Source organism: Meles meles, chromosome 6 (assembly GCF_922984935.1).
Source record: "Meles meles chromosome 6, mMelMel3.1 paternal haplotype, whole genome shotgun sequence".
Classification (NCBI taxonomy): Eukaryota; Metazoa; Chordata; class Mammalia; order Carnivora; family Mustelidae; genus Meles; species Meles meles.
The window spans coordinates 66,739,525-66,765,182 of record NC_060071.1 but is presented as its reverse complement, the minus strand read 5'-3'; the positions used below and the strand labels follow the sequence as shown (position 1 = coordinate 66,765,182).

Genomic DNA, 25,658 nt, shown 5'->3' with positions numbered 1-25,658 from the left:
TCCAAGCGTTTTAGAAGCCCTGTGTCAGAAAGCGGATGGAGACCTAACCTACATTTCTTATTATAGATCACAATATCACAATAGTTGTTCTCAAAAGTATGGACCCTCAATCCTCCCTACTCCTCTCCACCCACCCCTATCAAGCAGCAGCAGCCGCAGCAGCACCTGAAGTTTGTAAGAAATGCAAATTGTTGGGCCCAACTCCAGCCTTACTGAATCAGCATCTCCAGGGTAGGGCCCAGCCATGTGGTTCTAACATTCTGTTCCAAGTGATTCTAATGTACAACGAAGTTTGAGAACTATTTGCGCTAGAGAAACCAGAATCATTTAGAGTTGAAATTCCAAGCTAAGAGGTAAAGAAAGCTCTTTATTTCAGATTAAGGCCCAATTCAGACTATTTATAAAAACAAAATTTTCCAAAAATCTGTTTCCTCCTTCTATGTCCTTTTGGCTTTTTTTTTTTTTAAGATTTATTTATTTATTTGACAATGATCACAAGTAGGCAGAGAGGCAGGCAGAGAGAGAGAGAGAGGGAAGCAGGCTCCCTGCTGAGCAGAGAGCTGGATGTGGGGCTTGATCCCAGGATCCTGAGATCATGACCTGAGCCGAAGGCAGGGGCTTAACCTATGGAGCCACCCATTTCTGGCTTTCTTCTTTAAACTGCTTTATTGAGGTTTAATTTATCTACCATAAAATTCATCCGTTTTAAGTATACTATTCAACGATGCTTACTAAATTTACAGTGTTGTGCAATCATTGCTATCATCTAGTTTTATAACATTTCCATCACTCTAAAAGGATCCCTTATGTCTGCGGGCTATCATCCCTGTTCTCCCCCAAACCCATGTTCTTAAGACCTCATTTTTTTAACTCTCTAGAGCCAGAGCGCACCGGCTTCTCTACCACTACCCGGGCAAGCAGGAAGATTTGCCCATCTGCAGTCGCTCTACTCAGTTTCTACTCTTCTTCTTGTGGCCAGTGGAAACTGGAAGTCAACTGAGATGTGTAGCTAAGCACGGAACCCTTACCATAGCTCTACTTATCTAGAAGGTCCCCTCCATCTTGGGAGGAGAGTTTAGTAGAGCGGTTAAGACTATAATCTTTTGAGCCAGACATATCTCGGTTTAGATTCCTACTCTGCCATCTCCTACCATCTGTGTGACATTAAGCACATTCCCTAACCTACTTGACCCCATAGAGGGCTGAAAGGGATCAAGTATGTGAAGCACTTAGCACTGTCTGGTATACAGTAAGTACATAATAAAAGCTGAATGTTATCTGATGAGGGTGATCAGCTTTGAAGGCCAAACAGCACCTCCCCTACTGGCTTTGGGGGCTCAGAATGAGCTCAGCACAGCAGAAATATCTATATTCACACAGCACAAAAAATGAAGAATCAAGCCGGCAAATTAACCAGTTAATTAGTTATATTTATCAAGGCAAACACTCCTAATAATCTAAGGCACAAATATAACAGCTTAAAAACATAAATGAGCTAAACATATTTAATCCATCTGTCCTTTTTCATTCAGTTACAGACTAGCAGATTATTCTACTGTGAAATCTCAAAGCATTTTTTCCTTAGTTATTACCTCTGCCCAGAAAAGGCATTCTCCTGTTATTGGGGACCCTCACTTTTCAATGCACATGATAAGAACTTGTGATAAGAACAGGCATATTTAATAAAATAAGCATCTGGGTTTCAACCAATGATCTAATTCTCAGAAAACTGCCAGCACCCTAATCATAAATCTATTATTCTTTCTAAAGATGAACTTTCCACTTCCCAAGATCCGTATCCAACAATTTCTCTTAAAGATTTTATTTATTTGAAAGAGAAAGCATGAGCCAGAGGGAGAGGCAGAGGGAGAAGCAGACTCCCAACTGGATGGGGAGCACGACATGGGGCTCAATCCCGGGACCCTGAGATGGTGACATGAGCTGAAGGGAGATGCTTGACCTCTTAAGCCACCCCAGACATCCCCATATCCAAAATGTCTAAATCCTTAATGTAAAACACTCTCACCTCCCAATACCATCCATAGCATTTTGCTTTTACCCACCAGTATTCTGGGGTACATCTATAACATCACCCCCATCTTCAGATCAGGAGGTGCTTAAGGGCAGTGTCATAACTTCTTTTTGCATTTCTGACATTTAGCATGATATCCAAGCAAATTTTTTTTTTAAGATTTTATTTATTTATTTGATAGAGAGAGATCACAAGTAGATAGAGAGGCAGGCAGAGAGAGAGAGAGGGAAGCAGGCTCTCCGCTGAGCAGAGAGCCCGATGCGGGACTCGATCCCGGGACCCTGAGATCATGACCTGAGCCGGAGGCAGCGGCTTAACCCACTGAGCCACTCAGGCACCCCCAAGCAAATATTATTAAAATAATGAATAAATAAATGAAAACTACTAAAAACTATGGTCCTCAAAAAAGAATGTAAGGCAAAATTTATTATGAATACATCCTTGGTGCTTACCACAGCAAAGGAAAAAAAGAAAGTTCTCACCTTTTGACTTTTAATTTGTTCTACCACGACCATTACAGAGGGAAAAAGGAGCTGGAACTGCAAAGCACAGAAAAATTAGGGGGGCACATAATCAAATATAAGGGGAAAAAAATGACTCAGGAAATGCTTTTGTTTCTAAATAGTCTGACTTAACACAAAGACGGCAATACCACAGAACAGCCAAGATCCAGTATCCTAAGGCAATTCGATACGGGTTTGGCTGCAGAGAGAGAATGACAGAAGCGGTTTCTATTTCTGAGGCTATCATAACTGTTAATATTAAAGTCAACACAGAGCATTAATATCGAACATTAGATTTTTACTAAATTTGGAGGTTTCTAAACAGTTCTGATCTCAGAAAGTATACAAAATATAAAATGCCGGGCTCTGAATCCAGAAGGAAAAATGTTCTCAAAAAATAATGTCTTAAGTTATTCTTCTTTTTAAAAATAGGTTTAATTATAATTTTTAAAATTTTTTTTAGAGAGAGGGGGTGGGCAGATGGAGAGAGAGAGAGAATTATAAGCAGGCCACATGCCCAGCAGAGCCTGACATGAGGCTTTATCTCACCACCCTGAGATCATGACCTGAGCCAAAATCAAGAGTCAGATGCTTAAATGATTGACCCACCCAGACACTCCTCTTTTTTTTTAATTCTTCACTTTAAAAAAAAAAAGATTTTATTTATTTATTTGACAGAGAGAGAGAGAGAGAGACAGCGAGAGAGGGAACACAAACAGAGAGAGTGGGAGAGGGAGAAGCAGAAGCAGGCTTCCCGCTGTGGGGCTTGATCCCAGGACCCTGGGATCATGACCTGAGCCAAAGGCAGATGCTAACAACTGAGCCACCCAGGCACCCCATATTCTTCACTTATTTATTATTATTATTATTTTAATTTGACAGAGATCACAAGTGGGCAGAGAGGCAAGCAGAGAGAGAGGAAGGGAAGCAGGCTCCCTGCTGAGCAGAAAGCCTGAAGCAGGGCTTGATCCCAGGACCCTGGAATCACGACCTGAGCTGAAGGCAGAGGCTTTAACCCACTGAGCCACCCAGGCGCCCCTTCTTCACTTATTTTTAAGATTTTTTAAGTAATCTCTCCACCCAACATGGGGCTCAAACTCACAACCCTGATATCAACAGTCGCATGCTCCACCAACTGAGCCAGCCGGCCACCCCTTACGTTAGATTATTCTAACAGTTATCAACAGATCCTAAGGTATTTTATTATTTGGGCAGCATACCTGATCCAAGGAGTAATTGACATGTGATGTGGAAAGATGGGGGTCAGCCAGGAACTGCAACAAAAACCATTGTGATTAGGGCTCCATATAAGACATCTCAATCTATTTGATCTCTGAAAACTAGATAGGAATCTGAGAATGGGCTCAGTGTTAGTTTTAGGCTATTGAGAATTGATAGTTCGTAGAGTATTAATTCTCATTTTTCAGGGGACCAAAAAAACAAAGACAGCGTTCTGATAAACTCACTCAAGAACCTTTGCCATGATCTACATGCCACTTTGACTGTGGCTTAGGCAATCACAGACTATACTGTACCCTACAGCCATGCAGAAAACAGCTCTCTCTTAACTACCTGACCACATCAAAGGGTATTTCAAATTCAAGAACATGCCCTAAGCCGCTGTCCCAGAGACACCTTTCCCGTATCTGCTCTCTCACCTCTTGTTCCAAATCAAGCAGTGCTTGGCGATAAGGCTGCAAAACGGAATCCAGCCCCGTGCAGAAGGCCCTTAGGTAGATTCCATGTAACCCACCTTGGCCCTGCTGAGATGGATGGTGATCCTGAAATCAAACACAGAGAACTCAGTCTCATGGCTCACACTCTAAAACCTGATGAAAACATTATCCTTTGTTAGTGTTACTGTTTTTGCTTGATTCCGTAGCAAAGCCGTGCTTCAATGAGAGGAAAAACCAACTAGAGAGACGGATTTTGAGTTTTTACCTTTTATTTATTTTTTTTAAATATTTTATTTATTTATTTGACAATGATCACAAGTAGGCAGAGAGGCAGGCAGAGAGAGAGAGAGAGAGAGAAGGAAGCAGGTTCCCCGCAGAGCAGAGAGCCCGACATGGGGCTCGATCCCAGGACCCTGGAATCATGACCCGAGCTGAAGGTAGAGGCTTTCACCCACGGAGCCACCCAGGTGCACCGAGTTTTTACCTTTTAAAATGTGATATTTTAATTTCCCATGCAGCCTAGATGTTACAAACAGTCACCTGGGTGGCTCAGTCAGTTAAGCATCTGACTCTTGATTTCGGCTCAGGTCATGATCTCAGGGTCGTGAGATGGAGCCCCACATCGGGCTCTGTGCTCAGCACGGAGCCTCCTTAAGATTCTTTTTCTCCCTCTCCCCTCTTCTCTCTCTCTCTGCCTCTTTAAAATAAACAACCAGGTACTACCTCATATTGTCAGTGGAGATTTTTCTACAATTAACCTTATAACTTCCAGCTTAAATCCCTTTGGTGGCTTCCCATTGCCCCAAAATAATATCTCAACTCCTCTGCATGGCATACAGTGGCTTCTACATTCGCACCCCTAACTATCTCTCTAAAATTATCTTTTACTGCTTCCAACTTCACATTCTCATTTCCAAACTACCCACAGTTCGCCAAATGTGCCTTGCTTCTATTTCTCACCCCCATGAATCTGGATGTGTTCCACTTATAACAGTGTACTCATCTTTGTGACAAATACCTACTCTTCCTACAGGACCCAACTCAAGCATCTCTTTTCTCAGAGCCCTTCCTAACTCTCCCGAGGAAACGAATCACCCCCACATTGTTGCTTTCAGAGCATCTCTATGTAGTGCTGGAACTGTACTTTGGTTTATATGCCCCCTTCCCTACACCAAGAGCTTGGTGAAGGAAGGACACACACTTTATTCATCTTTGTATTTCAGCTTCTACCACAGTTCTTTGAACACAGGGTAAATATTTACTGAATAAATAAAATGACCTCAATCATCCTTCTAACATCCCTTCTCCCTCCTGGCCTGGTAACTCATCAGGAGCACGAATCTGATCGTCAACATGAGGAGTGGTAAGACCCTCACCAAGAGCCTACTCGCGAATACGGCTTGTCTTTCAGGAGACCTGCAATTTTTTTCGAAGAGCCTCTTCTGTATTTTACACAGGGAATTGCAGAGGGAGCTGACTAGAGGCCACGATGACCAGCCTCTCGGGCTATGTTCTCCTGACTTGGTGATCAGGCTCCAGTAGCAGCAGATACAATCACAGGACACCACAACCATCAGGATAGGAAGCTCAGCCTCAGGGGTCATGAGGCCTGGTATAGTCAGAGGATGCTGCAAAAGGTACTAGCAGTTCCTGGAGATAAATTATAGCCCAGCTATAATAAGACTGGCATGGGTATAGGGTGAAATCGACCAGATGGGCTTGCAACCAGCCAATTTTGTTTTGATCTTCTGTCATTCCAGAGAACTAAACGTCTTCATTTATCACAAAATGAAAGAGAAATTAAGTATACTTTTTACTGTTCCAAAAAAAAAGAGGCACTATAGCTATCTTTAGATTTTGGGAAAGTAGGAATTCACTTATTATATAAGATAAAATCCATATAGTCACAGGAATACAGGACAGCTTTTTCTCTTTTAAGTGTTACTTAAGAAATTAAAACTAGAGGCCTTTTCATCTGTATAAATATATATACATGGGTTCCAACTCTGATAATTCATGTGCCCTCATTAATATGATTTTATAGCAAAATGGCATTGCTTAGATTTTAAGCTCACATTTAGCTTACACATTTCCAATATAATACTTTTGAGAGAATCAGAATCCCTGTCCCAGAAAGGGAAATATAACACATTATTCTCCAACTCTTCTGCCCCACAGATGAGCACCAAAGGCCTGACAACCAATTTATGTAAGAGAGGGTATTGATTGCATTATTCCAGGAATCCTTCCTTTTCCTTTCTAGAAATCCCACCTTTCTCCCCAACCAGAATCATTGTTTCAACTGGGCAACAGTCATCACTGAATCACAGTCACACAATCGAGCAATCTTTTTATTTACCACAGACAGAATTACAGACTGCTAAAAAAGAAAGGGAATTTAAAAATTTCTCTTTAAAAAAATATGAGTGCTTACTATGTGCCAGGCACTTTGCATGAATTACCTTGTTTAATTCTTACAACTCTATGAAATAGGTACACTTATTACCCCTACTTTATAGGTAAGTGAACTGAGCCAAAGTTACTGAGCATTAGGTTACTGCCAAGCAGTCTATGGCCAGTAAGTGATAGAGCAGGACACAAATCCTTGACCTCTACACCATTAATCACAACTAACAGTATACACTTCCAATTCACTCATATTAATGGATACTATTTAAGTGCTTGCTATGTGCCAAGCACCTTCTCTGATTTAACTCTTTTATTTTCAAATAAGGAAAATGAAGCCCAAAGAGCTTAGTTGATTGGCTTAATGTGACTAAGGAAGTTAGAAGAAAATGACAAAAAGATCTGAAATGATGCTTTATGTTTTTACTGCTGGAATTGGAATTCTGGTCCAGCTCAAACTAATTTAACTCAGGTCTCCAAAAATTCAGGCAAAGCATATTTTCTCTTATACCAATCTGCCTAGATTGGTCCCTGTGTATATTTTTTCCCTTGTTTGAGCTAGTTACCTGGCCCTCACTTGAATAATTCCAATGATAAGAAATTCATAACATCTTAAGACTCACTTCATATCAATTACCAATGGATTCACTCAAAACCTGACATGGCTCCTGACCTCTGGGGATGTCCATTCCCTGGGACCAGCAGCCTACCTGTTGCTGCACATGGCCTGTGTACTGTTCAATAAACTCGGTGAAGCGAATATAGTCTGTGCCCAGCCGGCAGAGGCGATTCAGGACGCTGGTTTCACTGGGATGGAGAAATGGGAAGTCCTGTGACACCTGCAGAAGAGGACAGGCTAAAAACACTGATGCCCATGTATCTTGAGGTGATTCATATGCTTCATACTATGAATCACTCCCCTTCTCAGGATGCCCATTTAAGTTGGGTAAATTCCAAACTGCTAAAAAGGTGTTGCTCCCCATCCCTGACCTAATTAGGTTTATCGAAATAGGTGGTAACACGCCATAAAACACTACAAAGTGTTGCACATTGAAAACAAGCCAACTTCCCCAGAGGTGGCTACTGTTACTTGTTTCTTTTGCAATCTTCCATATAAGGATATGGAGTTTTTTACCTGATTTCAACAAAGTCTCTTTTTAGAGCTACTGCTCAAACCGGGATCTGCAGACTCCAGGAGTTTCTCAGATATATTCTTAAGATTTACAAATTCTCTTTGAAATTTTAAATTTTATTTTCATTTCCATAAAAATGTAAAATTAATGTAACATACTATAATCTATAAAAGCACCTTATAACTCAACATATAAATAGTGTCCATATTTTCATTTGTATTTGGTATTTCATTTCATTAGGTATTATTTTAATTGAAAGGAAGGCCAAATAATAACCTACTGTGCTATATAAAGGTTTCACAGCAGATCAAGTACAACAAAGTAGTAGGAGAATGTACTCATTCAACCACATTTTTAAAATATTTTGGTAAACTATACATAAAAGTCACCATTTTGGCTATCTTTAAAAGTATAGTTCTATGGCATTAAGTGCATTCACACCGTTGGGCCTCCCTCACCACCATCCATCTCCAGAACTTTTTTATCTTCCCAAACTGAAACCCTGTATCCAATAAACATTAACTTCCCATTCCTCCCTCCCCCCAGCCCCTGGCAACCACCCTTCTCTTGCTTGTCTCTATAATTTTGACCATTCTAAGTACTTCAAATAAGTGTAAATACAATATTTGTCCCTTGATGACTGGCTTTTTCACTTCATATGGTGCCTCCAAAGTTGATCCATGTTGTAGCATGCATCATCTGAATTTCCTTCCTAAGACTGAAAAATATTCCACTGTATATTTGCTCGGCATTTTGTTTATCCAATTCATCTGCCAAGGGATGCTTGAGTTATTTTTACCTTTTGGCTACAGCAAATAATACTGCCATGAACGTGGGTATACAAATATCTGGGCATTGTATACGATACATATTCGTGTCTCTTCTTTAACTTTTTTGGGTATATACCTAGAATTGAAATTGCTAGATCATTTGGTAGTTCTATGTTTAATTTTTTTGAAGAGTCACCCTATTATCTTCCACAAGGGCTGCACCATCTTCTGTTCCCACCAGTAATGTACAAGCGTTCTCATTTCTCCTCGACCTCACCTGCACTTGTCATTTTATTTTTTCTGAATGGGTATAAAATGCTATCTCATTGATCTGCATTCCCCTAATAATCAGCCATATTGATAATCTTTTCATTTGCTTATTGGCCAGTGTATATCTTCTTTGGAGGATCAACCATTATTTAACCAACACCTGTTGGTTAATATACCGAGATTAAATAGTGAACAAAATCAGATGTAGTTACTATCCCCAAAGAACTCAGCATATTACATATTTATATCATTGAGTACTGTATTTTGTGGATGTCATCTTTACATAATAGTAAATGTGGTAATAAATAGGAGCAAAGAAGAATTTTTCTGTTACCAAATCCATACTATGTTTAGGAATCCATTTTTAAAATATTTTATTTATTTATTTGACAGAGAGAGACACAGCGAGAGAGGGAACACAAGCTGGGGGAGTGGGAGAGAGAGAAGCAGGCTCCCCACGGAGCAGGGAGTTCAATGTGGGGCTGATCCCAGTATGCTGGGATCAGACCTGAGTAGAAGGCAGCTGCTTAATGGCTGAGCCACCCAGGCGCCCCTTAGGAATCCATTTCATGCATATTTTAATGACACAACACTAACCATATCTCCAAGTTAATAACTTAACAACACAGTGCTTAAGAATCTGTCTTTGGGAGGCCAACCTAATTACTCTGTTTAGTGCAGTGTCTCCCTTCAGCTGGAACTATACCCCCAATAAAGCCCTGCCTGTGGCTTTGAAACAAACAAACAAACAAAACTCATATTTGAAGTCAGAGTGCCAGTTTTGAATCCCTGAGTTGCTGCTTACTTGCATGAAAACTTGGGCATATTATAATAACTCTCTGTGCCTCAGTCTTCATACCTAGAAAGTAGAGATGGTAATTGTGGGGATTAAATGTTAATACATATAAAGCCATGCACATTGCAAGTGCTCAACACATGAAAGCAATTTTTTATTATTAGGACAGCTCTACACAGTTACCAAGTGGTAATTCCCATTAAAACTGGAATTTTGAGCACTGCTTTGTTGACAGAGTTTTAGAAAAGTTCAAGGTCTAGTTATTCTGAAACAGCAGACAGTACTTTGAAGTTATTGATACCATTCAGTACAACCTACTTATATGAACAAGCATTCTTATTTATTTGTCAGAGAGAGAGAAAGACAGACAGAGACAACACAAGCACAGGGAGAGGCAAACAGAGGGGGAAGCAGGCACCCCGCGGAGCAAGGAGCCCCATGTGGGGCTCGATCCCAGAACCCTAGGATCACGAACCCCAAGCCAAAGGCAGACACTTAATAGACTGAGCCACCCAGGGGTCCCTGAACAGGCATTCTTTACCACAGACTTACTGACGTCAAAACAGAGATCTGTAGCAGTCATACTATTATTAAACTCAGTGTTGGAGATTTAATTTCAGCAAAACAATAGTATATGTCACATTACATCACCAGTTCTCAATCAGAGGCAATTTTGCCCCATTCGGTAAATGTCTGGAGTTAGTTTTGATTGCCACAATTCAGGGGGTGCTACTGACATCTAGTGGGTAGAAGCCATGGATGCTGCTAAACATCCTATAATGCACAAGCAGGACACACTCCCATAACGAAGAATTATCCAGTGTACAATGTCAGTAGTGCCAAGGTTGAGAAACATACATTAATGCTATTTTGAATTTATCCATTTGGTAGTTTTGTTTATTTTGTAACAAATAATTGGTTTTACAGTTTTTAAAGAGCAATATGCTTGAGTTTATACTTAGATTAATGTGTACATATATTCAATGTTATAATAAAATGATTTTTATCAATATTAGGCATTCATAACAATTTTCCCTTTTTTTTAAAGATTTTATTTATTTGACAGAGATCTCAAGTAGGCAGAGAGGCAGGCAGAGAGAGAGGAGGAAGCAGGCTCCCTGCTGAGCAGAGAGCCCGATGTGGGGCTCGATCCCAGGACCCTGGGATCATGACCTGAGCTGAAGGCAGAGGACTTAACCCACTGAGCCACCCAGGTGCCCCATCCCCTTTATTTGATTGTGAAAAACATGCTCTGCAGAAAGTATGCAATATTTTCTGTTTTTAGTAGTCTTTTTTTCTTCCATAAATATCTGAACACCTACTATATGGCAACAATACCCAGTGTTCATCACAAGAAGTGCACCCCTTAACCTCCATCACCTATTTCACCCATTCCCCCATGTCCCACCAGAGAATAAATATAATCAATAATATAATTAATATATAAATATAATTAATAAATATAATTATTATATTTATCTTATTACATTTATTATTGTATTAATATTGATATAATTGTTATATTAAGCATAATTAAATATAATTTTATATTTATATATAAATATAATTTATATTTATTCTCTATAATTAAGAATATGTTGCTTGGTTTGGAATTGGCATGACTTTGTGAGCTAGATTCAAATCTTGCCATTACGAGGACTAGTCACCATAAATTTCTCTGAGCTTCAGTTTGCTGTTTCGTCAATTCCGGCTAACAATACCTAAGTTACTAAGTTATTGAGAGGACTGGATAATATTACAGAAAGCAGAAGTAGAAAAGAATGGTTCAGATACAGGAGCCAAGCCGACTTGGGGTTCAAGACGAAGCTCAATAATTACTAGCTACCAAATACAGGGAGTTAATCTGTGAAATGGAGATAGGTTGTGAAGATTAAATTGTGAAGACTAAATGAGAGAATGTATATAGTACCTAGCGCTTCCTCCTCATACATTCCTGGTTACATAAAAATCGCCTTCCAAATTCTCCTAGTGCAGAAATTTCCTGCGAAAGGAGCAACGAGGGAAACACTTCATTTTTTTAGTCAACAAAACTGGATGACCCCTATATAGCGTGTTAAGCGCTACGTATTTGGACTAGTTTTCAAAGCTCACTTTAAAGCAGTGCAAGCGTGAAAACGGGTGAAAACGCCTCCTTCACTTTCACAACGAGTTCCTCAGCAACTCTCGCTCAGACACCTCAACCTCAGGCAGGGTCGCGTGCTCCCTCCTCTCGGGTCCGCCTTCTCTTCGCCAGCCCGGGTCCAGCCCTCCGGAGGTGAGGGACCACGCGCCAACGCCCCTCAGGCACTTCCCGGATTACCAGCCCAGGCACTCGCTCCCCGAACACTACCCCTGCAAGCCCCGCCCTTCGACCTCGCAGACTCCTCCCCCAGGCACTGGCGCGGGCCCGCCCATTCTGCGCTCCCTAGTTCCCGCGCAGGGGCTGGACCGTACCTGGAGGCCACTCCGCTTGTTCCACGTGAAAATGGACCCTGGGTACCCGCTTAGAGCCAAGAGCAGTTCGTGGATCATTCCCACGGCGGATCTCGAGTCCCTATATCCGTCGCCCCCCCCTCCAACGTCCCTCCAGAGGACCGCAGGGGCGAATGCCGCCTTCTCGACAAGCGCACAGGCCCTGGGACAGGCGGTTTGTCCTGAATCCCAAGTGGCAAGACAACTGCTGCGGGAAGAGCGGCGGGGAAATATTACGGGATAGGCGCCCCACGTCCCGGAAGTGTGCCGCGCTCGGCTGGGCCCAGTCGCTCGCTCCTGCCGAGCTTCTGCAGGAGGAATCGCCGGAGTGCCCTTGCGCATGCGCCCTCAGTGCCCGAGTCGCCCGCTCTTACTTCCGGTTCGAAAGCTGGACTGGGAGGCTGGAGAGCCGGGGCTGGGGCCCGACCCTAAGAGGGTGAGGCTGGCCCGGGGGCAGAGATGCGAGTGGGTTGAGGGGCAGCCCCGAGAAGGAGACGCTAGCTGGGGTGGCCGGAGGGTGCTTTTAGGGCGCCTTAGCTCGGCCGGAGGCCTCTGGAGGGACCGCACGACGGCTCCGAGAGTGACCTGGCCGGAGGGACCGAAGACAAAGAGGCCGGAATCCCGCACCCGCCGCTCCTAGAGTCGAGTCCCGCTCCCGCGAACCCCGCAGCGCCCGGAGCCCCTGGCCAGCAACTGAACTCGTCCTCAGGAGGCCCATTACTACTGCCCCCTCGGACTCCCTCTCTTCACCACCTCAGTGTGACTCCCCACGCCCACCGGCCCTCGCTTCAGGAACCCAAACCAATCCTCCCAGTGCGCGAGGTTTCCCGTCAGTAGTTCCCGAGTAGTTGCTGAGCGGTTACTTAGGCTGTGAGGGAAAACAAAGACCCAGTATTCAGTATTTGATTTTTGTCCCGGGTGGGAATTGGTAGTTGTGTAGTCTGAGGAGGCGGGGAGGATGTAAAGGGTCCCCGGAAGGACTGCGGAGGTAGTAGGGGAGATCAGCTGCCACCCGCTGGACAGAGGCTTTTTGTTGTCTTCAGCAAGAGGGTGCCTTGCTTTTAGATTCTCTCCAGCTCCAGGTCTCCCATATGGTTCGAACTCACTATGCAACATTGGTCAGGGGAGCTGACTGGGATCAGGTTTGGGGGGAGGTGGAAGAAGGGCAGACAATACTTTATACTTTGCTGCTTCGCCGGGCTGCCTTGAAAGTTGCCCAGAAATGGTAGCTTTTGAAAGGTCTTCATGCTGTTTGGCTTGCTGTCCTTAAGTTGGTGCTACCTCACATGGCCACGTGGAGTATATGGGAAGTCAAACCAACTCTTGGCAAGACTTTAGACATATGAGTGAGTGTATTTCTTCTGATAGTGCCATCTCTCTCTACCCTAGGAGGAAACTCTTCTTACAGTTGAGAGACTCATCTGCAGGTGATTCTCCAAGGACATGGGAAAATAGGTGTAAGCCCTCCAACCCTTAAGTGGAGGGAAGCTGCTTTCTGCTGTGAATGATGGCCAAACCCATTCTGAGAGGGAATGGCACTAACTCTGAGACGTTCCGACAGCGCTTCAGGAGATTTCACTACCAGGAGGTAGCTGGGCCCCGGGAGGCTTTCAGCCAACTCTGGGAACTTTGCTGTCGTTGGCTAAGGCCGGAGGTGCGCACCAAGGAGCAGATTGTAGAATTGTTGGTGCTAGAGCAGTTCCTGACCATCTTACCTGGGGAGATCCAGAATTGGGTACAGGAGCAATGTCCAGAAAGTGGAGAGGAGGCAGTGGCTCTGGTGGAAGATTTAGAAAGAGAGCCTGGAAGACCTGGACGTTCGGTGAGAAGGGAGGGGGAATTCAGAAGTGTGTGACTGGGAAGGGGCAAGGATAAAGGGCCATATTAAGGTATATACAGCTTTAAAGAGGGGCACAATCTCCTTTGGTGATGCTTATACTTCAGGTCCTGGAACAGGTAACTTTTTCAGATAGAGCTTATCTGGAGATGATACCTGGGTGTACCTTTGCTACCCTGTCATAATGAGTTATTCGTAGTCTTAAGGTTCTTTACTTAAGAGGGAAGAAAGGGGAATTATTTTTTAGCTGTAGGTGGGTTTACTATTTTGAGCTTTTCTTTCTGGAGCTCCAGTTGCTCTAAACTAATGGAATAAGAAAGACCCATGTTCACTGTTAAACCTCCTCCCCTGCCAAACCTAGCTAAGTCCCAAAAGGATGAACTCTTTTGGGGTATTAAATAATCTCCTCTGGGAATGCCCCTCATTATAACCTTGCAGTGACAATTAATGGGGGTTGTTTCTAGGTCACAGTCTCTGTGAAGGGGCAGGAAGTGCGCTTGGAGAAGATGACACCCCTGAAATCATCACGAGAGTTATTAAGTGTTCGGCAGGAGTCAGTGGAACCCCAGCCCAGGGGTGTAACCAAGAAAGAGAGGGCAAGGAGCCCAGACCTGGGACCACAGGAGCAGATGAACCCAAAGGAGAAGCTCAGACCTTTTCAAAGGAGCGGTGAGGAGTAGATTCATATGGGAAGATAGGATACCATTCTAAATTGGGAAGTAGGGTTGGGAATAGTGAGTGGGGAAAGGGATTTCAGGAAATGAGTTGAAATTGTAGAGTATGCAGTTGTTGGAGACCTCCTGAAGGTATGTAGTTTAGCCCTCTGGTGTAGTATTTTTATATTTCCTCTTTGAACAAGTCTGCCAGAGGATGGCTTCCTAGTTTTTATCAGAATTGGAACTATTTTATTTCCTCCTGGTAATGATGATACTAGGTATTTTCTAGATAAAAATTCTTTTGTATACTTGAAGGCACAGCCTCTTTTTAGTCATCTTCCTTCTCCAAATTGAACTGTATTTGTTTCTTCAAGCTCTTCCTCAGAAGCTCCATTCTTTTTTTTTTTTAAGATTTTATTTATTTATTTGACAGACAGAGATCACAAGTAGACAGAGAGGCAGGCGGGGGGGTGGGGGTGGGGTGGAGGGGAGCAGGTTCCCTACTAAGCAGAGAGCCCCACGTGGGGCTAGATCCCAGAACCCTGGGATCATGACCCAAGCTGAAGGTAGAGGCTTTAACCCACTGAGCCACCCAGGCACCTCAGAAGCTATTCTTTAGACCTATTAAGTTTTTGTTATTCTCCTTTGGAAATGAAGTCTTCCAAATACCAAGTTAATTGTGGAGAACTAAATTATATTATTTGAGGGAGGGTCTGGTAGGTAGAGGCAGAGTAGGAATTTTACTTGAGAATTTCACTACACTTTCTTTTAGTAAAGCTCTACTAACTGGTGATTATTGTTTACTCGGTAACTTTCAGGACTCTTACCGGTTTCCCCATTGTCTTTGTGCCTACTCCTTATTGTTGTATTTGATTTTGTAGAACTTGTTTTTCTTATTTGTTCTCAGTTGAATTCCCTATTATCTCTTTGGGGTTTTTTTGATCATTTCTTTAACTTGTTAAGGTTGTTTTGAATTCTGATCTTATCATCCAAGAAGCTAGCCTTCTCAGCCATTTGTAACGGTCTCTGTTTAGCAATCCAGATGCAAGTCTTCAGCCCCAAACAGAGACTTGCAGAATTAATCAGTTTTTGAATACCCACCATGCATTCTAACGCCTTGCAAGGTACTCTGCAATAAGTAAATGTGCCTTTTCTCAAAGAGCTTAGGGTGTGATTGGAAACAAATATGTGCTGAACTGAACTATATTGAAACCATGCCAGCCAATGACTATTAGTCAATTTGTGTGAGTACAAAAGGGGTTTGGCAGAGTAAGAGATGAGGGAGGGCAGTAGGGAAGGCTTCGTAGGGTGGCTCTGGCAAATACAACTTCTCATAGAATGGGTTAAAGTTGGATAGGAAGGACTTACAGGAAAGGCCCAGAGTGATGAGTAATAGTCTGCTGTGATCTAGAGAGGAGTCTGATATGAATGGACAGTGCATGGGAGGTTAAGGTTGAACAGTATAGTGTTTGAGCTGAGGAAGCAAGAGCCTGGAATTAGGTAGAACAGTGACTGCTGCATTTATCTGGCTGTAAGTGGATAAGGGTTCTAGACTTGGATGGGGCTTAAGGAACAGAGCAGGACATCCTGTGGGAGAAGCCTTTAGAATTTGGTGACATTGTGAAGGAAATGGATGAGTTGAAGTTTCTCCCCTACTCTTTTCGCCCTTGGAATCACTCTGGTTTAATTCTCTAGCGCCAAGTGGAGAACTTATAGGAGATGGGAGGTGAATATTCCCAGCAGTACCAAGACCTCCGGTAAGACCTGTAAGATTCCCAGCAGTGCCAAGACCTGTAAGTGGTGAGGAGAGCTAGGGAGCAACATGGAACAAAAGTATTTGCTCTGAACACACAAACAGAACCTTTTCCTTTCTGTAACCCTGCTCTGGAAAATATTCTCTTTTCTTGAGGTTTTATGTATTTCCCCCACTTTCTCCAACCCATTGAACTTTCTGAGAACACTTCCTTAGACACTTTCTTTATAAGCCTCTTGGATTCGAAAAAAGGCAGGTCTGAACTCAGAGGTATTTTTATGATCAATTCAAATTGTGATATCCTTTGTTTGCTTCCCTGCAAGCAGGATTTCCATTTCCTAAATCCGGTGTGGTCTCCAGGTTGGAGCAAGGAGAGCCCCCTGATCTGGGCTCCAAGGAGAAGGAACTCTCAAGAGGCTGTCACACAGGAGAAAGACAAATGCATGCTGATCTGTTATTACCCAAGAGAGAGAGAAGAAGCTGGGTGGACCAGGATCACTGGGGCTTTGAGGATGAGAAGGTAGCAGGTGTGCACTGGGGCTATGAAGAGACCAGAACCCTCCTTGCAATTCTCAGTCAGACTGAGTTTTATGAGGCTCTCCGAAACTGTCATCGAAACAGCCAAGTGTATGGGGCTGTGGCTGAGCGGCTCCGGGAGTATGGCTTCCTTCGGACATTGGAACAGTGTCGGACCAAGTTCAAAGGTCTCCAGAAGAGCTATAGGAAAGTCAAGGGTGGTCACCCACCTGAAACCTGCCCCTTCTTTGAAGAGATGGAGGCCCTGATGAGTGCCCAAGTCATTGCATTGCCCAGTAATGGCTTGGAAGAGGCAGCCTCTCACTCTGGCCTGGTGGGCAGTGATGTTGAGACAGAGGAGCCAGGACAAGAGGGCTGGCAGCATGAGGAAGCAGAAGAGGCTGTGGCTGAAGAGTCGGACAGTGATGAAATGGGCCAGGAGGCCACCCCCCAAGACCCCGACAACTCAACTGCACCTGTTCTTTTTCGAAGCCCAAGTGGTAAGAAGCTTTTCTTTTGGGGGTTCTGGGATTAGATTTGAGGAGTTAGGAGACTTCATGTGCAGTCAGGAAGTTTAATGTTGCCTGTCAGTTTTGTCACTTAAATAGAAAAAGAGGCAGGCACTTTTCAGTTCTATGTGTATTTCATTCTCTTGTGGGAAAATTAGATAATAGTACAGAGTAATTTTAGATATTTTGAATATGTACACTCAGAAAATTCTAGAGCTCTTTAAAAGAATGTCATTCCATTTCTTTATTAAAATATTTTTTCCCTGATCATAAAATCACTAACAGCTGAGAAAAACCTGGCACTATGCTATTAAGGAAAATATTATTGAGCACCTTACACAAACTGCTGCTTTATTTCCCCAGTTCTCAATGTCAGTTTATTTTGTGTTCCTTTTCACTTAGCATAGCATAGTGAGGGACTTCCCAAAGTTGGGGAAACATTTTCTAAGACTCTTATAGGAGATTCGCAACACACGTAGTAAGAAATCTTAGTTTAACACTTGGTTGAAATATTTGCCCATGGAACTGTTTTTAAGTATTATTTATTACTGTTGATATAATTTTTATAACCATGTTGTTACGGAAAGAACACCAGAATAGGAGTCGGTGGTTTGTTTCTAATCTTGACTCCTAATCACCTTGGTTGACCTTCGATAGTCATCTGACCATTTCTGAGCTGCTTCCTCACCTGTAAAATGGGGCGTGGCAGCAGGACTACTTCTCTAAAGTTGCAGTTTCACTGTGAACAGCGATCTTTTCATTTTTTTATTATATGTGTGTGTTGTTACTTCAGTTCTGTTCCAGGTTTCTTGTCTTCCTATCTTCTTTTCCCTCAGTATGCTTTTTTCTTTCATTCTTTTTTTGACAGTGGAATAAATGCAGGTAAACCACAGACATGGCACATATGCTAGCTGCCATTATTTTCATCATCTGTTCATCTTTTTCCACTGCTTTTTCTGTCTTCCAGTTCTTTCCCCAACTCCTTTACTTGACAGTGAGTGGAGGATGATTGCAGCAGCAGCATCTCCAGGTGGCTGTCAAGTGGGAGGAAAACTCTTCGGATCTCCTTTCCCTCTAGCCTGGGGACTAGCAAGGAGCAGAGCCTGTAATCCTATTGAAGTACTGCCCAAAGGAAGCCTGTAGCACTAGTACAGGCTCAGGCCCGGAGATACTTCTCACTTTCTTCCTCTTTCCAGCTTCCACCAGACCTTTACTCCTAAGGATAAGGTGCATGACTCTCAGGCTTTCACCTTGTACCCTTCAGGTCTTTGCTATTACTGGGCTTTTTTGAGATTGTGGCAAATGAAGAAGGGCCATAATAGGGAATGGGCAACCGTGTGATTGTGTAGGAGACTGTTCCTTGGGGTCCTGGGTCATACTTTGAAACACTTAATTCATAAGGAAGTAGAGCTGATGGAAAAAGAGTGACCAGAAAAGTTAGGGATGACTCATGACAGTGATTGACTAGGTCTTATTCCCCTGGCAAGTTATTTTCTAGTTATGATCAGAATTCCAAAGAAATAACTAGAAGAATGGGAAAACGCATCCTCTACTCTTGACTCAGTGTATGTAATGAGTGTTTCAGTGATCTAGTGAAAGACTTTTTTTTTTTAATGGCTAAAGAGAAAATAGGAATCAAGGTCCCTGTGAAATTGCTGTGGGATATAGAGAAGCAAAACATTCTATAATGAGTTTGTATAGATTTTAGAAACAAAGTATTTTTACTTTTTCACCTAGGAGCCCACGCTTAGGTGGTTTTTCATCATACACTTGGTAGGACTGAGGAATAGAGGCTATAAAGCCCTGGACTAAGTGGTGCTGAAATTTCTTTTCTGGTGGCAGGTGTACACTGGGGCTATGAAGAGACAAAGACTTACCTTGCAATTCTTAGTGAGACCCAGTTCTACGAAGCCCTCCGGAACTGTCACCGCAATAGCCAGCTGTATGGAGCAGTGGCTGAGCGGTTATGGGAATATGGATTCTTAAGGACACCAGAGCAGTGTCGGACCAAGTTTAAAAGCCTACAGACCAGCTATCGGAAAGTCAAGAATGGCCAAGCACCAGAGACCTGTCCCTTCTTTGAAGAGATGGATGCTTTGGTGAGTGCCAGGGTTGTTGCCCTACCCAGTGACAGCCAGGAAGAAGAGACAGCCTCTTGCCCCATCCAGACTACCAGTGAGACCAAAGCTGAGAAGCAAGCTGAGGCTGCAGAAGAGACCATAGAAGAAGATTCTGAGGATGACGAAGAGGATACTGAGGTACCCCTTGGGGTTGTCATGACCCGTGCTCCAGTCTTATTCCAGAGCCCCAGTGGTAAGATCCTTTCACTTTTTGAGGTTTGAGTAGCAGAAGGGAGACAGTGGGATTTAGGAGAAAAATCAACAATCTGAAGAGTAGGAGACAGGCTTCTACACCCAGCTCTCATGGATTCTTCTCTCTTCTCCATGTTTCTTTTCTATTAAAGCAGCTCACAGAGGGGATATAAATTATTCACCTGCCTTGCCGTCTCATAATACATCATCAGTCTGATGGGTGCAAAGTTTATAAATTTGCTCTCATCTACATCTGAGCTATTAGGCAGTTTACCTAGCAGGGAGTATGAAAGTTAACATCTCCCAAGTAGCATGTTGTATACCCATAGTGGGATGAAGTTGATTTTGAAAGTTCATTCTTGTTAAATGTTTTTTTTCCTCTACTTCAAACTTGCACATGTCTGCTTTATTCACACCTATGAAAACCCAATAACCTCTTCAGCCACAGCTGGGCAAAAGTCCAAGATTTCTTAGGGAATGGACCGTTTGAAACTTAGCTGTTGTGTAAGAAAAAGAAATACTTCACTATGGCTTCCCTCCTTGTGGGAAGAATAATTCTGATTTTGGAGTCATACATGTATGTGAATCTTAACTCTCTTGTCCATTAGCCAGCTGAATGACTCAGAGCAAGTTATTTAACCCTTTACGTTTGCTTACATATTACGATGTACCTCACTGAAGTTGATGTAAATGAGGTCCTATGGTGAAGCACCTAGCACAGTGCTCAGGCACACAGTAAGTATTTAATAAGTAATAGTTTTCTTTTCAAAAAGTTCTTCAGATGTACATTCTTCAAGGGTGCCCCATGGAGGTATTAATATGTTCCACTAAAAAAATGTAAGTTTAGGAAGTGCTAAATTACCCTCCTCAGAGGCTCACAATACACACTCACATATTTAAGGTTCTGAGATTTCATTAAATTTAACAAATCTCTGTTTCACGGGGGCATCTTACACGACTAAGCTTCTGGATAGAAATACTGTCTTTAGGGGGTACATAAACAGGCTGACGCTCAGTATTCCTTTGCTCTCAGATTTAGTCCAGAGAATTTGGGATCCAGAATTTGTCTGAAACATCTGAAAATTCTGCAAATTCAAGGTCAATTTGCAAACTGAAAATTTGCCAAGTATCTGCAAATTCACATAGCCTAGGCCTGGAGAGCCTAGTATTTGGCTCTTAGAAGAATATTAAAAGCTTAGCTTGGGCATTAGAGTAGTGCTTTAGGAACATTTAATATTTATTCTTCCAGGGAAAAGAGACTGTTTTAGGGAGATATTTCCTAGCAAAATTTCTCTCTCAGAAGGCCTTCTATTCTTTGAAAGACACCAAATATTTTCCTACTCTGTTTTCATTCTCAACATACATTGGAATTTGAGAGGAGGGGGACTCAGATAGTTCTTTTGGATATAGAAGTTTCTCAAGGTTTTCCTGGGTACTCCTGGACCTATCTTAAATCTGGTAGGTTTTCCTTGTTATACTGAGAGAGTTTTCTGAAGATGATGGGTATCCAGGAAGCATTAAAAGAATGTATTAATCAGCCCCTATAACAGATGAGAAACATGTGATTGGTTACTAAGCACAGGAGTAAAAACACTGGAATTCTAATTGGTAGTAGTCAGTGGGGATCTAGTGCTCCCTAATTTTTATCTTTAATCATCTAATGTGATACTTACTTTACCCCCAGCACATAATATTGAGGAAATGTATAACCTTTAAAATTCTATTCTTATATCAGGTTTTGAGGCTGGATTTGATTATGAAGAGAATCTAAAACGAGATATTTCTGAGGAAGTACAACTACATAGAACATTACTTGCAAGGTCTGAAAGGAAACTGTCCCGGCATCTTACTCAGGGTAAAGGTGGTGAGAGTGAATGTAGATCAGGACAACAGTGGGAAACGACCCCAGGGGAGAGAAGAGGAAAACCAACACTCCCAGAGAGGAGTTTAGGTAAAGTTCTAAATCATCAGAGACCTTACTTGGGAGAGAGACCCTGTAAATATCTCAGATACAGCAAAAACTTTGTTCCAAACTCCCACCTCATGCATCAGATATCTCAAGTGGAAAATCCATATAAATGTGCTGATTGTGGAAAAAGCTTCAGTCGGAGTGCACGCCTCATCAGACACCGCAGAATCCACACTGGAGAGAAACCTTACAAGTGTCTTGACTGTGGGAAAAGTTTCCGTGACAGTTCAAATTTCATCACCCACAGGAGAATCCACACAGGAGAAAAACCGTATCAATGTGGTGAGTGTGGAAAACGCTTCAATCAGAGCTCAAGCCTTATAATTCACCAGAGAACCCACACAGGAGAAAAGCCCTATCAATGTGAAGAGTGTGGAAAAAGCTTCAACAATAGTTCTCATTTCAGTGCACATCGGAGGATACACACAGGAGAGAGACCCCATGTGTGTCCTGACTGTGGAAAGAGTTTCAGTAAGAGTTCTGACTTACGTGCACACCATAGGACCCACACAGGAGAGAAACCCTATGGGTGTCATGACTGTGGCAAGTGCTTCAGTAAAAGCTCCGCCCTTAATAAGCACCGAGAGATTCATATGCGAGAAAAACTTCTGTCACAGTCAGCACCTAAGTAAGCCCCTGAGAATTCAAAGAAAAGATACATGCATTGAAATTGTTAGGAAAAGTCTTCCAATAGTAGATCCATCTCCTATTCTCTGCCCAACTAGCTTAAGAAACACTCTAAGATTTACCCCACTTTGTCCATGTTTTTCCTGGATCTATGAATTCCTAAGGTAGATATCTTAAGAATGAAAGGAAGATTTCAGTCTCTCTCCTTGCCTTCACTGGAAATGAGAAATAACACTTTTACCTCTCAGTGCCTATGTTATTTCCTTAATAGAGAGGATGTAGTAGTAGATCCCACGTATTTATTTATTCTGTTACTCGGCTGCATTTCAACTGGAAAAACTTACCACAGCAGCATTTCAGGGAGAGGTTGTGAGACTTTTCTGAATGGGTCTAGCTCTTTATACAATAATGGAAATGCGAAAAAGTGGCTTTTCCTGTTCACATAAATCTGTGCTCAGAATGACATTTGTCATGCCCACTCTTCATTTACCTTAAAGGAGAATTTAATATCCATCTTGGTTCTGACCTATGAATCATCTTGTTAAAAGCCTAGGTGTTCTATATGGGGAAACAGTATAAACCTTATATAAATATTGAGGTGTGAACCCTGGATTTCTTAAGTTCTTTAAAGCCCTAGAAGATCTGGAATAGCATAATATATTCCATATATATATTTAGAGCATTCTAGATTGATACATTTTTTTCTTCTGTTCCATCTGATATGAATTTCATCTGTCCCGCTGGTCCAGAAGTGCAAAGAGCAAGCCAGCTGGATAGGTTGATATGAGAGAAGGCATTTAAAGCTGCCAGTAGGGGGCTGTCTGCATTTCACACACTACAAACACCTAGTATAGTGTTACACAGCACCCCATGGGCACTGAATACTCACCTGCATTGAGCAGAAACTGCCACATACCCATGAATTAGGGAACAGACCACTTTGTGCCAACAACTCTTTACCCTAATGGCAAGGAGGACAGATTATCTTTGGTCACTGGAATTGCCAACACTTGCACATATGCACATATTCAACTGTCTAGATTAATTTTTTTAAAAAGATTTTATTCATTTATTTGTCAGAGAGTGAGAGCACAAACGGGGAGCAGTAGGCAGAGAGAGAAGCAGGCTCCCTGCTGAGCAAGGAGCCTGATGCAGGACTCATGTACAGATTTATTTCTAAAAGCTCTTCAAACACAAGTGTAATTTTGATCTGTATAATCAAATAGTATTGAATAACTGCCCACCTGTTCATAGTAGTATGATGAGCCCTGTACAGCACAAGGTAAACAAGCCCTGTCCTTATTCTTACACCCTAAAACAGATGACACTGACATGGACAAATAATGCACATGTAGAGCTGCAATAGTTTTAGAGAAATCTAGAAATCTAGTAACATTTTGCATAAATGTTAAGGTCTAATGCATTATAGTTTTCTATAAGAAAAACCTGGGAGGTATTTTCTTCTCTTTATTCAGGAAGGCTTCATGAAACAGCAAGTGTTCAAGGAAGGAAGGTTACCGGGTAAGTTAGGGTGGGATGAAATCCCCAAACCAATCACAAAACTGAGTGCTGAGTGGGTGAGAAATGGGAAGATTGGAGAGCAAGGTGTTTTATGCAGATGGAGCCAAGAGCAAAGGCCAGACTGTAAGGAAAGTTAAACAAAACTTGGAACAGCACAAAATCTGAGGAATAGTATTATCTAGGCTATGCATGAGGCAGAGAACTGCCTTAACTGGGTGGGACATGGAGTGCCAGAGGTAGATGAGGATGTGGTCCCATCCAGCTATAATAAATCAGATACTGCGTTGTACTTATTGATGAAAGAGCCAGCTTGCACTGGAGAAGAACAATGAGCTGTTTGAGGGGACTAGTTCCTATGGGAGACAAAGGTCAGAAACTAGTATCTTGAGAAGATACTACAGGGGGCAGGTCTGAGGAAAGAGGAATGTGAACAGATGGCTAAGGTCTAGGATAAGTAGCTGTTTCATATTCACATATAATCAGAGTCCTGTGGCTGGAATGAGGTATCAAAGAGGAGTGGGGAGATAGAATATTCTGTAATTCATAGCTTGCTGTGTTAGATGAGAGGTTGAGTGGGGTTCTGGTGTTGAGGGATCCTACTACAAAGAATTTCCTAATGTTTATTAGGACAAGATGGTATCTTAATTATGTGGCCTAAGGAGACAGGAAGATAGAAGAAACACCAATCTAAAGCAGTGCCTCGGGATTTGAGATGGTTTAGTAAGTGTGTCTTTTAAATGTGTGTTTTTTTTAATATGAGAGACTACTGTCTTTGGTATATTTATGGATAGTTGTGTATAAAAAGTACTGGTTGGGGGTATCAGCAGATATGAATTCTGGTTCCAGATGTCTTGTGTGTAAGTCAACCTGTTTCCATCTCCCTTTCTGTAAAGCAGAATAATGTTTACACCTTAATCTGCCTCTCAGGGATACCACGTTAATAAAAATTAATGTCTATAAAGTACCCAGTGTTTCTTCAGGTGTTTCACCCCACCCCACACCCCACCAAATATACATGTGCAAATTACTAAGTTGTTGCTAGGAAAAGAAATTTTTACCCACTTTTTTGGCTCCCTGTGTGGGCTTACCAGAAGTATGCCTGTTTGAATCTTTATGTGCTAGACTGAGAAACAAATTAGGATGTGGTAGAAGAGAAATTAGAATGAAAATTCTTCTGTGGTGTCTGTATCTGTATCCATTAGGACAGTGCATTATGACCTATCATAACTGGTCATGGACAGTAAGTCTTACTTTAAAAGACCCAGCACCAGCCTCCCTTCTCCCCACCAACCTCCAGATGAAGAGAATGTACCTAAGGAACAGGGCAAAGGCAAACTCTTACTGGGGAAAGCCCATTTCATCTCAAACTAGAGCTTAACAAACCTTTTTCTCCTACCCAGTCTGCCATTCCTAAGGATGGAAGAAGCAAGAAATAGCCAACATTCAAAGAAAGAGAAACCAAGGCCGATGTAGGTGGAGTAGGTGCATCCTACCCTTTTAATATTCATAAGACCTTTGTGGGGACATACTGAGCGACATGTAGAGCAAAGGAAGTAAGGATGGATTAGCAGAAGCTGAACAATCATATCCTCATCAGTTGTTTTCTAGTGCTATTGTTTCTTTTTCTTCATTTTCCCCACACTACCATTTTTTTTAAGTATTTATTTATTTATTTTAGAGAAAGTATGCACTTGCAAACAGGGAAGAGGGAGAAAGGAGAGAAAGAGGGAGAAGAAAAAGGGAGAAAGAGAGAGACAGAATCTCAAGCAGACTCTCTGCTAAGTGCAGACCCAGATACAGCCCTCCAGGTCGGGCTTAGCCCCAGGACCTTAAGCTCATGACCTGAGCCAAAACCAAGAGTCAAACACTTAAGCAATTAAACTATCCAGATGCCCACTTT

At 42.4% G+C, this 25,658-nt stretch overlaps 2 protein-coding genes across 6 annotated transcripts in view; one reads left to right on the top strand and one right to left on the bottom strand.

Moving 5' to 3' along the window:
- The window catches only part of TUBGCP4 (tubulin gamma complex associated protein 4), a 38,866-nt gene extending 25,412 nt beyond the window's left edge, over positions 1–13,454 (bottom strand). Inside the window, exons 1-6 of one of the 4 annotated variants that reach the window (XM_046007693.1) lie at positions 12,041–12,140; positions 9,596–9,649; positions 7,328–7,456; positions 4,194–4,316; positions 3,756–3,809; positions 2,515–2,571 (exon numbers count right to left, since the gene is read on the bottom strand). In XM_046007693.1, coding sequence (XP_045863649.1) covers positions 2,515–2,571; positions 3,756–3,809; positions 4,194–4,316; positions 7,328–7,456; positions 9,596–9,601 — 369 coding nt within the window. In that variant the 5' untranslated portion in view covers positions 9,602–9,649; positions 12,041–12,140. Of the gene's footprint in view, positions 1–2,514; positions 2,572–3,755; positions 3,810–4,193; positions 4,317–7,327; positions 7,457–9,595; positions 9,650–12,040 lie in introns of all 4 variants that reach the window. The other 3 variants (XM_046007689.1, XM_046007690.1, XM_046007691.1) reach the window with 3 other exon arrangements.
- Positions 12,357–25,627, top strand: ZSCAN29 (zinc finger and SCAN domain containing 29). Of its 2 annotated transcripts, none has more exons than XM_046007688.1 (6): positions 12,357–12,494; positions 13,448–13,880; positions 14,360–14,564; positions 16,631–17,320; positions 19,172–19,642; positions 21,377–25,627. In XM_046007688.1, exons 2-6 carry the CDS (start codon positions 13,563–13,565, stop codon positions 22,240–22,242), a joined length of 2,550 nt encoding a protein of 849 aa, XP_045863644.1. In that variant the 5' UTR covers positions 12,357–12,494; positions 13,448–13,562; the 3' UTR covers positions 22,243–25,627. The 2 variants fall into 2 exon arrangements, with proteins under 2 accessions (XP_045863644.1, XP_045863643.1); XM_046007687.1 differs by lacking the exon at positions 12,357–12,494 and adding an exon at positions 12,750–12,887.
- The last annotated feature ends 31 nt before the right edge of the window (positions 25,628–25,658 follow it).